General features: G+C 42.0%; 1 protein-coding gene across 1 annotated transcript in view; it reads right to left on the bottom strand.

Moving 5' to 3' along the window:
• The window catches only part of Crkl (CRK like proto-oncogene, adaptor protein), a 28,054-nt gene that overhangs the window by 12,496 nt on the left and 2,512 nt on the right, over positions 1-13,046 (bottom strand). The window contains exon 2 of the mRNA XM_005077558.4: positions 2,800-3,265. Coding sequence (XP_005077615.1) covers positions 2,800-3,265 — 466 coding nt within the window. The remainder of the gene's footprint in view (positions 1-2,799; positions 3,266-13,046) is intronic.

Genomic DNA, 13,046 nt, shown 5'->3' with positions numbered 1-13,046 from the left:
GGTTTCTTTCCTGCTCTAACACAACTGGACCCCTCCTCAAGCCCTGATGTAAATTGCAGGTACTCACTCTTCTTTTAAGTCAAAAGAAGAGATGCATAGTCACTGGCCCTAAAACCAATTTTCAAGTGTAACTCATTCAGATATTATTCCTGGTTCAAAGTTAATTGGCCCAGGAATAATTAGCAGAAAGTTACATATATACGAATCATGGTTAATTTTAAAGATACATTTATTTTACTTATGGGTGAGTGTGAAGATGCCTGAAGAAGCCAGAAGCACTGGATTCCCTGGAGCTGAAACTACAAACCACTGTGGATGACCAACATGGATGCTGAGAACTTAATTCCAGGCCCTACAAGACCAATATGCGTTTTTGAGTGCTAAACATCTTGCTAATAACCCTATAGCTAATTTTTATCTGTATTCATGCTGTATGTGCTATGTATATACAGATGCAGGAGAAACAAGAACTAAAGGCAGTGTACCTCAGGCAGTAGTGGTGCATGCCTTTAATCCCAGCACCCAAGAGGAAGAGGCAGGTGGATAACTTCGAGTTCAAGGCCAGCCTGGTCTGCACAGCCAGTTCCAGGACAGCCAGGGCTACACAAGAAACCGTCTTGAAAACAACAAGAACAATGACAAAGAACCGAAGGTCAGCCTCAACTACAGGCACTGTGGGTTGCTCTGTTTTAATAGCAATCATTTCATTCCATTACTTCATTTTCCTGTAGGACACCTAGGCTTTCTCTCAACTTTCTCCTGTTCCCACCTCTGGGTAAATAAACAAAAACAGTCAACTAACTTAATCTTAATTTTTCTAACACATACAATAATACTAGGTAAGCATGTCCAACTATAATCATAGTGATAGTTACATAGCAATTTGCGGTTTAAAGCATCTTCACAAATACCCTGTCATTTGGTTTCACAACAATGTATTGAGGTTAACGGAGTTATTTGCATTTTACAGAAGACAGAGTAAAAGAGTGGAGGTTTGTGATACACAATTCCACATTATCAAATAATACTCAGAAATTACCTCTCACTGTATATACTTTACATCTCAGTTAAAAAAAAAGAACAAAACCAAAACAAAAATACATTCTAAAACATACTTTATTTTTCAGATTTGCCTACTACTCATTCTTTCTTCCCTAGGCCCACCATGGGATTAGTGCTCAGAGTCAGGAGGACTGTCTAACATTTGAGGATAGCCTGGTCTACATAATTCCAGGCTAGCCAGGGCTGAACAATATCTCACCTGGTAAAGCACTTATTTGTTGTCTTGCAAGCATGAGGGTCTGAGTTTAATTTCCAGAACCCACATGAAAAAACTGGGTATTCCAGCACAGAGGAGGCAGAACATAGAGCAAAGGATCAGCCTAAAACCCACACCTCCAGAGAAGCTAGGAAACAAGGAAAGAGAGACACATATAGTCCCTTGGAGAAGGGGAAAAGGACAAGAGCTCCTGAGCAAATCGGGAGCACGGGGTGTGTGGGGGGGGTGTGGGGGGGTGTTGGGAGAAAGAGAAGGGGGGGAGGAAGACAAGAGGGACCAGGAAGACTGAGTCGAGGGAAGAATAGAGGAAAGCAGGAAAACAGATAGCTTTTTTTGTTTTGGTTTTTCAAGACAGGATTTCTCTTTATTGCTTTGGAGCCTGTCCTGGAGCTTGTTCTGTAGACCAGGCTGTCTTCGAACTCACAGACATCTGCCTACCCCTGCCTCCCAAGTGCTGGGATTAAAGGTATGTGCCACCAACGCCTGGGAAGAGATACCTTAATAGAGGGAATCATTATAGGTTTAAAGAGAAAACTGACACTAGGGAAATGTCCAGAGATATACATGGATGACCCCAAAGAAGATTCTAAGCAATAGTGAAGAGGCTATCCTAAATGCCCTTCTATAATGAGGTTGATGACCACCTTATATGCCATCCTAGAGCCTTCATCCAGTAGCTGATGAAAGCAGAAGCAGAGACCCACAGCTAAGCACTGAGCTGAATTCCTGGAACCCAGTTGCAGAGAGGGAGGAATAATGAGCAAAGGGGTCAAGACCAGGCTGGGGAAACCCACAGAAACAGCTGACCTGAACAAGGGGGAGCTCATGGACCCCAGATTGATAGCTCAGAAACCAGCATTGGACAAAACCAGACCCCCTGAACGTGAGTGTCAGTTAGGAGACCTGGGCAGTCTATGGAGCCTCCGGTAGTGGAACAGTATTTACCCCTAGTGTATGAATGGACATTGGGAGCCCATTCCCCATATAGGGATACTCTCTCAGCCTAGACCCTGCCCCAAATGATGTAACAGACTTTGATGATCCCCCCAAACAAAAACAAAACGACACTGACAATGTTCAAGCTCTATTTTATACTATTATGATTTACAAAATCTGTAACAAGCAAGGGCCGATATATGTTAAACTCATTTCTCTGCCTAGTTAAATTTTAAGACATTTTATTTATATTGTTAATTACAAAGTTGGAGATATGGACTTATACTAGTAGCACTGTTATCTCTGAATGCTAATTTTGCTCATAGGTAATGGGTCTTTCTAATTATCATTTTCCCTGCTGGAAAGAAAACCAACTACCTATGAGGCTTTGGGAGCAGAAAAAGAGAGCAAGCAGGCTGGGAACCTGGACTGAAAAGATGACTAGGAAAGGACAAGACATTAATAGTGCATCCTTTGAAATCCCCAGTCTAATTCCCAAGAACACAAGTAACTTTAAATGGATGGCTAACTTAAAATTAAAAATGAAAACCCATGTTCAAAGGCCAGTCTTGATAGATTTTTACCTCCAATGCCAAGGCAGTCTTGTCATAAGCACAAGGTACTCTCTTCTGGATTGCTTTTGCAAAGACAGGTCCATTCTGTGTGGATGGCAAAGGGTTGATTGCTGCCCCAGGAGTACTAGCAACTGTAGGTAGAGGAGTTGTGGTCTGAGGTTGAGCATATGCGTGAGCAGGTTCTGGGATGCCATAACTATTAGAATTCCTATTTCCATGCTTTCCATGTGGCGAAGACCTCACAAGCTTTTCAACATAAGGGACAGGAATCATCCCAACCCGGCCATCCTTGTTCCGGGCACTCCACCACTGTTCTTCGGGCTTCTCTATTATTACCAGAATCTCCCCCTTCTTAAAGGGCAGGTCTTCAGCATCATTCCCAGGGAAATCATACAGAGTCCGTACATATTCCACATTTTCTTCTGCTGCAGACAAGTTGGGTGCTGAGACAGAACTCATTGGTGGGCTTGGATACCTTAAGAGAGAAACACAATTATTCTGAAGAAAAATCTTATCTGATTCTATAATGGTATCTGTCAAAAAAATCTATTAACCACCCTCCTCTATAATAAACTGTTCCTTCATTGTATTCTCAATAATTAAGAATGTTTTGTCACTGTATATTCTGGATGTACTTTCTATAGTCTATAACAATATCCTAAATATACGTTGTGTCATGTGTGTACATGGACACATGTACCATCATCCACAATGTATTTTGAAGGTTTTGTTTTCAGATAACTTATCTGAATTTATTTAACTTTTTTTTTTTTTTTGGTTTTTTACGAGACAGGGTTTCTCTGTATTATTTTGGAGGCTGTTAGTCCAGCCTAGCCTCGAACTCACAGAGATCTGCCTGCCTCTGCCTCCCAAGTGCTGGGATTAAAGGCATGCGCCACCACCGCCCGGCTATTTAACTTTTAAGTAAGTTCTGGCTGGGCATTGGTGGTGCGCACCTCAAACTCACAAGAGGCCAGACCAGGCTGGCTTTGAACTCATAGAGATCCGCCTGCCTCTGCCTCCCAGGTGCTGGGATTAAAGGTGTGCACCACCACTGCCTAGCTGCTTGACAAATTTTTTTTTTTTTTTTAGTTTTTTTGAGACAGAAAGGTTTCTCTGTGTCTCTGTGGCTTTGGAGTTTTGTTTGTTTGTTTTGTTTTTTCTGCTTGACAAAATTTTTAAGGGTCTCTAAATTCTATCATCAACAAGAATTATAGCCTAATCATTAAAATAAAAGCTGTACTGCAAAATTCACTGGTTCCACTACCATATGTTTACATGCTCAACATGGAGAATGCACTTCCAGAATCCCAGCTGTGAGTGTAGCTCAGTCACAGGGCAGCACAAAACTCTGGGTTCTGTTCCCAGCATCAGTTAAGGAAAACAAAAGGGTTTTAAAAACATAATACCTGCTCTTCAGTAACAGACAGTGTAAAACTAGTACAGAAATCTCTCCTCAACCAGGAAATAGTCTGAATACATGTAAATGTGCCAAATTTGGAGGAGAAACTACTCACTACTACCTTTTTCATTTGTTTTTTCTGAAGCACAGATTGAAAAGAACCTCAGTTTTAATCTGAGTCTACACCACTTTAGGAGATGCCTTTGGCAGCAAGATCATCACCACTACCGTTCTAGCACTGTCCTGAGAGATATGGGACTTACCGGTTTAATCCTTCGTATATTATTCTAATTTATCTTATCTTCACATAGTCAATGCTTCTTTTCTTTCTTTCCTCTGATTAGTGACCTAAGTAATATTCCCTATAGCTACCCGGCGTGTTTTTTTTTTTTTTTTTTTTGTGGTTTTTGGAGACAGGGTTTCTCTGTGGCTTTGGAGGCTGTCCTGGAACTAACTCTTGTAGACCAGGCTGGTCTCGAACTCACAGAGATCCGCCTGCCTCTGCCTCCCGAGTGCTGGGATTAAAGGCGTGCGCCACCAACGCCCGGCTACCCGGCGTGTTTTATGTTTACTTAGTGTGTATTTTTGTGTTTGCACACATTCCTGGGAGTGCACATGGAGGTCAAAGGACAACTTGCAGGAATCATTTCTCTCCTTTCTAACAGCAGACTTGAGATTAAACTCAGGTTGTTAGGCTTGATGGCAGGCACCTTTTCACCTGCTGAGTCATCATACTGGCCTTTGAAGCCTTTAGTTTTGTATTTAAGACAGTCTCTCTATGTAGCCCTGGCTGTTCTCAGATCCACCTGCCTCTGACTCCCCAAGTGATGAGATTAAAGCTGTGTGCCACCATGCCATGACAGTTTATGGCTTTCTTAAAGTCCTGTATATACCTACCTATGAGAATTTTAACTTAATGTTAGTATGGGTGTTTTTGCATGCTTCATGATTACCCTTCTGGCAGGATATTTTATTCTGCAAGGCTACTCAATGAAGCAACCCTGATACTATTTTTTTCTAATTTCTCCCAGATCCTCTGCAAGAGCAACAAGTACTCTAAACTGCTGAGCCATCTCTCCAAGTCCAAGCTTCCTCAATGTCATGAACCCCTTTGAGCATACTTTAGGTTTCTTTTCTCTTGTCTTGGTGCTGGGAACTGAACCTGTGATCCTGAGTATACTATACACTCTCTCTGGAAGTGAACCTGTGACCCTGAGCATACTACACACACTCTTAAATTTAAAAACCTTGTTTCTTATTAATCAAGAGCAATCGACTTAATACCAATCCACCTAAAATGGACATTGGGAGCAACAAGCATAACAAAGAGTATTTATTCATAGAACAGTTTAAAAAGCTTTTGTTTATTTTAAAGGTTTATTTCTTATGTTTGATTATCTATATATGTGAATGGGTATGTGTACATGAACCAAGTGTCTGGGAAGGCCACCAAAGGACATCATATGCCCTGGGGCTTAAGTCAGTTGTTAGCTGCCTCACAAGTGTCCTGGGAACCAACTCAGGACTTCTGAAAGAACAATGGATGCTTTTAACTGAGGAACCATCTCTAAAGCCCCAAGCTTTTTATTTTTTTAAAGATTAATTTTATTTTATATATATGAGACTGGCTGCATGTATATATGTGCACTTGTATGCCAGAAGGAGTCTAATCCCCTGGAAGTTGAGTTATGGATGATTATGAGGCACCATGTGTGTTGTTGGGACTTGAACCCAGATCTTCTACAAGAGTAACAAGAACTCTAAAAAGATGAGCCATCTCCTCAGCACCAAGAACTTTCTTTTTAAAGATGGTCTCACTATGTGTAGCCCAGGGTGGTCTTTAACTTCAGTTCTCCTGTTTCTATTTCCCAAATAATTATTGTGTATTGGGACAGGGGCTGATGGAATTCAGGAGCATTTTATAGAAAGAGTGAATTTTGAAAAGTCAGAATAAGGCCTTATTCTGTGTTTTAAAAGTGACATGTCCCCGCCGGGCGTTGGTGGCGCACGCCTTTAATCCCAGCACTGGGAGGCAGAGGCAGGCGGATCTCTGTGAGTTCGAGGTCAGCCTGGTCTACAGAGTGAGTTCCAGGACAGCCTCCAAAACAATACAGAGAAACCCTGTCTCGAAAAACCAAAAAAAAAAAAAAAAAAAAAGTGACACGTCCCCATAAGCTCAGTGTTTCAACACTTGGTCCCCCAGGTGACAGCACTGCTTTGGAATCTAGAGACTGGTACCATGCTTTCCCAGCCATGGTGACTGTGTCTCCTTCCTTTTTAAACTGTGAGCTGAAATAATAAACTTCTCCTCCCCCAAGTTGCTTCTTGTCAGGTATCTAGTCACAGAAATAGAAAAGCATACAGATGTGCTGCCAAAACCAAACCAAAAAATTAGCCTTTCCAAGATTTTGCTTAAGATGGGCTTAGTTGACCACAGCCCCAAAGACTCAGATGCTTCTCACTCCCCAAAAGCACATCACCAGCTCCCAAAGAAACTTAAGCTCTGCTAAAGGCCTTCCAGAAGAGAGTAAATTTCTGTGATGTACCGGATTATACAGACATCAGGGTGTGCAGACTACAAATGTTTTTTATTTTTTAATGCTAAGCACAGTGGCACTCCCTATGTTTAAAATTACTGTTTTTAAATTTTATTTGCATGTGTCATATTATATGAGGTGTACACATGTGAGTGTGTGGGTACATGAACAGGCCAGAGCAAGCAAGACTTTAGGTATTTCCCCCGGGACAGGGTCTCTTGGTGAACTACAAGCTCACTATTCTTTTTTTTTTTTTTTTTTTTTGGCTAGGCTAGCAGGACAGCAAACTCTCAAGGCTGTCACCAAATGCTGGGGTTACAGGGAGGGAGGGAGGGAGGGAGGGATCATGACCAAGAACAAAGTACAGGTGCTGGAAAGATGGTTTAGAGGTCAAGAGAAGTTGATTTTTCAGGACTTGACTTCAGTTCCCAGCATTCATATGGCAGCTCACACCACTGAAAGTCCAGCTCCATGGGATCCAACCCCCTCTGCTGGCCTCCCTGCATACCAGGCATACATAAAATGCACATACATATATATGTAGGAAAAACCTTCATACACATAAATAAAAAATAATAAAGAGCAACTTATAGTTTCTTTGAGCTGTTTCAGAGCGTTAAGAGTTCATAATGGCAGGAGAGGCAGAGTAGCATCAGGTGGCCAGAGCAAGAAAGGAAGAAATTGCCAGGAGTTGGTGACACATGCTTTAATCCCAGCACTCGGGAGGCAGAGGCAGGCGGATCTCTGTGAGTTTGAGGACAGCCTCCAAAGCCACAGAGAAACCCTGTCTCAAAAAAAAAAAAAAAAAAAAAAACAAAAAGAAAGAAAGAAAGAAAGAAATTAAGAAATTATATCTCAACAGCACACGGGAAACAGACAGGAAGTGGGAAGCGGGAAGCGGGAAGCAGGGCAGAGCTACAAACCATCAAAGCCCAACCCTATTGACCTACTATCTTTATTAGGCAGGTACTCCCTAAGTAACTGTTAGTTACTTTTCTGTTGTGTCACACTATGCCAGGACAAAAAGCAATTATCAGGGCAATCTCCCTAAGCAGCACTACCAACTGGGGACTGAGTATTCAAACATATGAGCCTGTGGGGTACATTTCTCACTTAAACCACAATAATAACCATCGTCTTTCCCTTTTCTTGAGTAAGGATTTTTATTTTTAAAGATTTATTTATTATGTATACAGTGCTTTTCCTGAATGTGTGCCTGCACACCAGAAGAGGGCACCAGATCTCATTACGGATGGTTGGGAGCCACCATGTGGTTGCTGGGAATTGAACTCTGGACCTCTGGAAGAACAGCCAGTGCTCTTAACCCCTGAGCAGATGCATCTCTCCAGTCCCCGAGTCAGGATCTTTGCTCTGCAGTCTAGGTTGGCCTCAAGTTAGTGGAGGATTCCCTCATGCTAGGCAGCAAGTGCTCTACTATTCAAACACGTGTCCATTTATCATTTTTTTTAATTAAAATTTTTTGCTGCTGAGCCAAAAACTTAACCCATAGCCCCTCTTATCCAGATATATATCCAGTCTACACTCAGCGGCATTCATTAACTTCCCTTCTCTGTATTGGCTTTTATTCAGGCTGATAATAATAGCACTGTACCTCCTTGCATAGCTCCTCTTGCTATGTATATTCCTGTTCTGTCTGATGATCTGAGAAAACCTAAGTTTAAGGTTCTTAAATCTATTATTCAGTCCCTACTTTCCTTCTCAATAAAGCCGGAAGACTGACAACACTTCACTGTTTGCATCAACAAACAAAAAATAAAGTTCCTTTTGGTCAGGTGAGATGGCCCAAACCTGACCACTGGACTCTGATCCAATGGTGAGAAGAACCAACTCCCTAAAATTGTCCTCTGACCTCTGCACATACCATGACACACTCACACAGACACAGAGGGACACACACCCTCTGTCTAAAAGATTCTTAGGAGCTGGAAAAATGAGTCAGCTTAAAAGTACTTACTGCTCTCGCACCCACACGGAAGCTAAAACCATCTGTAACTCCAGTTCTCATATATCTTAGGATTTCTTTCGCTGTGATAAACACCATGACCAAAAGCAACTTGGGGAAGAGAGGGTTTATTTCAGCTTGCAGTCCCATACACATGCCCACATATGGGCATAATTAAAAACAAAAGGTTTATTTATTTTTATTTTATGTGCATGTGTGTTTTGCCTGCATACATATTCATGGACCAAACGCATGCAGTGTCTGCAGAGGCCAGTGGAGAGCATCTCATCCCCTAGAACTGGAGCTACAGATGGTTCTGGGCTAAGGCCACTGGTTGCTCTTCAGAGGTTTTCCAGCTCCCACATGGTGGCTCCTAGCTGTCTGTAATTCCAGTTCCAAGTATCTAACACCCTCTTCTGGCTGCCACAGGCACTGCATGAACACGATGCACTGGCAATACATGCAGACAAAATACCCATAAAATAAATTTTAAATTAATAAATATATAATTTTTGGAAGGGAGTTTTGACTAACATGGTAGCACATGTCATTAATCCCTGCACTTTGGAGAAAGAAGCAGACAGATCCCAGTGAGTTTGAGCCCAGGAAGGGTTATATAGTGAGACCCTGCCTCAAACAAAAATAAGTTTTTAAAAGAAGCCTGAACATATACCATGCATGGGTGGGCAATGCTGTTCCCAGAAGACAAGAGTTATTAAATGAAAATCCAGAGCCAGGGGTGAATTCTTTGTGAGTTACTGGTCTAAGAGGCCTATGAAGCATCCCAAAAAATAGGCTATTGTCATTGATCACCATTACCTTCACAGCTAGATGATAACACCCTATTGCTGCAGGTACATTCTCATTGTAGTAAATAGAAAAATCATGATGAAACTGATCTGAAAATTTCCCTCCTGCATGCTACAGTAGCCAACTCTGCAAGCTACATACCTACATTCTAGGAAAAATGTGCCCACTGGTGAAACAGTGGCATGACAATTATGTGGATAATCAAAAACTTATCAGTTGAATTTGAGGCTTGCTCCCAGGAGGGAATTTATGCTTGGTACTGCAAGCATGGTCAAACGCTCATGGCTAGGAAGGTCATAGGCCCTAGGAAGATCTACTACTTGCTGTCTTGCTAAAAGGGTGTGTTGTCAAACTGCTTTCTAAATATTTTATGTTTATATAGATAGCTTAGTGCTGCCCTCGACAATGGCCAGAAGTTTCTCTCTGCAGTAGCTAGCAGTTAATGTAGAGACTCAGAACTGGTCAAAGTACAGAGAATAAGTGTCTACTGAGTGCTCAGTCCTAAGTAGGACATAAAACCAAACCCTTCCCAATAAGTCTCAGGAAATACCATGGAAGAGGGGTCATAGAAGAATACCAGAGCTGGACAATGGAGCAGGGTGCTGTGAAATGCTCTCTTCTGGGAATGGCATGGCCAACACACTCATGAACTCAGCAGCTGAGGTCTCCTGCACATAATCAAGTCAACAATGAGCAGTATTCCAATGCAGCAAAACAAAAGAGAAGACATGGGGAGGGAAGGGGGAAGTGTTGGGAGTAACTCAAGGGAATGGTGGAGGGTTGGAGGGGCAGACATGATCAAGGTACATTGTTTACATGTATAAAGTTGTTGAAAATAGATAAAAATAGATTCTAACTTTTAAAGCAAGGTAAGATGGCTTTACTTGACTACATCTGAAATTTATAACCCAAGCAGATGGATACACCTGTGAAAATTCTTTTCAAATGATTCTTAAAATCATTTGAAGTGGGAGGACCCACTTTACTACTTTAATCTAGCCACACCTTCTGGTGGCAGCCTATAAGTAGGACATGGAAGAAAGAAGCTTATTCTTTGCCTGCATGTTCTCACTCTTGCTGGCAAGTCCATTTCTTCACTGGCGTAGAGTCTAATACTTTGGGATTCTGGAGTATACCAAAGACCAGCTGAGACATCCAGCTTCCTGGATTGAACACTATGTAAGTACCACCTGAAGTGGAGAGCTGCAGTACTATTAACCCCTTTCAGAGACAACTCTGAAAGACACCAGCAAAGGGAAATCTTCACAGTGGGCAGAACTTCAGGCAGTACACATGGTCATACAGATGTGTGATTGTTCACCAATTCATCGGCTGTAGCCTACAGACTGTCTGGATGATCAGGGGTTTGGAAAGATCGTGGTTGGAAAATTGATGAGAAAGACATCTGGGGAAGATATGTACAGATCTCTCCAAATAGGCAAAGGATGTGAAGATACGTTTCCCATCTAAATGCTGATCAAAGGGTGACTTCTGCTGAGGAGACAAGGAGGTAAGATGACCCATTCTGTGGACAGCCAGCCTCCTTCCCCAGTCTAACTGGCCCACAAACCAAATGGTCATGGTAGCAGAGTTGAGGGTTATGCATGGGCTCAACAACATGAACTTCCACTCTCCAAGGCTGTTCTGTCTATAGCTCCTGTTGAGTGCCAGATCTGCCAGCAGCAGAGACCAACACTGAGCCCTAGATATGGAACCATTCTGCAGGGTGACCAGGTAGCAACCTGGTGGCCAGTTGACTATACTGGCCATTGTCTATGGAAAGGACAAGCACTGTAATAAGCTGGAGTAGGTACTAATTCTGGTCGCGGATTTCCCTTTCCTGCACATAATGCTTCGGTCAAAACCACCACCCATGGACTGACAGAATGCCTGACCCACCAACATGGTATTCCACACGGTAGTGCTTCTGACCAAAGAACTCACTTCACATCCAGAGAAATACAACAGTGAGCCCATGATCATGGAATCCACTAGTCTTACAATAGTTCCCACTATCCTGAAGCCTCTGGGCTGACAGAAAGATGGAATGGCCTTTTGAAAACAGATACAACACTTAGGTGGCAGCAGCCTGAAAAGCTGGGGTTGATTCTCCTTAAGGCAGTATATGTTTTGAATCAGCATCCAATATATGGTACAGTTTCTCCTATTGCCAGTATTCACGGGTCCAGGACTCAAGTGGTGGAAGAGGAAATGGTTCCACTCACTATTACCCCCAGCAATCCACCAGGAACATTTTTCTACCTGTTCCTACAACCTTAAGTTCTACTGGCCTGGAAATTTTGGTTTAAGATGGAGAAGCACTCTTGCCAGGAGACACAACAGACATCGCACTGGATTGGAGTCAGACTTCCACCTGGCCACTATGGACTTCTGATACCCTTAAGTCAACAGCTAAGAAAGACATACCAATATTAAGAGGGTGACAGCTCCAGATTACCCAGGGGAAACTGATTGCTTCTTCCCAATGGAGAAGACAGATTATGTCTGTAGTGCAGGAGATCCTTTAGGGCGTCTCCTGGTACTACCATGTCCTGTGATTAAAGTCAATGGGAAATTACAACAGCCTAATCCAGACAGGATGACAAAGGGCACAGACCCATCAGGAATGAAGGTATGTATGGGTCACTCCTCCAGGAAAAGCCAAGACCTGTTGAGATGCTTGCTGAGGATGGAGAAATACAGACTGGGTAAGGGAGGAAGGTAGTTATAAATACCAGCTAAGGCCATGTGACCAGTTGTAGTGACAAAGATTACAATCAACACAAGTGTTTCTATCATATTTTGTTAAGTATGTGTTTGTACAGGTATTTGTGGCTTTCCCTCGATTTACCATGTAATATAACATCAAGAGAATATCAGTAGTTTTCATATTTAAGTTTTGAGATACTAAAAGAATATAACTCAAGAGACATTACCATCTATTCTAAAATTTATAAAGCCTTTGTGATTGTAAAAAGGTAGTTATGTTAGGAATAATGACTTGGTTATTGCTTTCATTTGGAAACTAAGCATGACAGAAAAGATACGAATGTGGGCTGTGCAGTGGTGGCACATGTCTTTAAGCCCAGCACTTAGGAGGCGGAGACAGAGGCAGATGGATCTCTGTGAGTTCAAGACCAGCCTGGTCTACAAGAACTAGTTCAGGACAGGCTCCAGACCTACAAAGAGAAACTGTCTTGAAAAAGTAAGGAAAAAAAAAAAAAGATATGAATGTGTGTCAAGCAGAGCTAAGGAAAATTTCAGGAAATTACATTGGTAATACAGAAAATTGGTACCTGGGAAGACACACAAAGCAGAATTAGATTTTGTAGATAACAGGAAGCCACTCCAGTACACATTTTTCCTCCTTGAAGGGAATCTAATAATTAACTTAGACTTTCTCTAACACCTGTTACATTGTTGCATGTTCTAATAAAGGCCTGAGGTCAATAATATAATCCACTTTCACAAATTAGAGAAGAAATTTACTTAAATATATTACCAAACATTATACTTACTAAGTTTGTCCAAGCTACACTGAAAT

This window comes from Mesocricetus auratus, unplaced genomic scaffold, assembly GCF_017639785.1.
Source record: "Mesocricetus auratus isolate SY011 unplaced genomic scaffold, BCM_Maur_2.0 Super-Scaffold_100008, whole genome shotgun sequence".
Lineage (NCBI taxonomy): Eukaryota > Metazoa > Chordata > Mammalia > Rodentia > Cricetidae > Mesocricetus > Mesocricetus auratus.
This window is presented reverse-complemented; position numbering and strand designations above follow the sequence as displayed.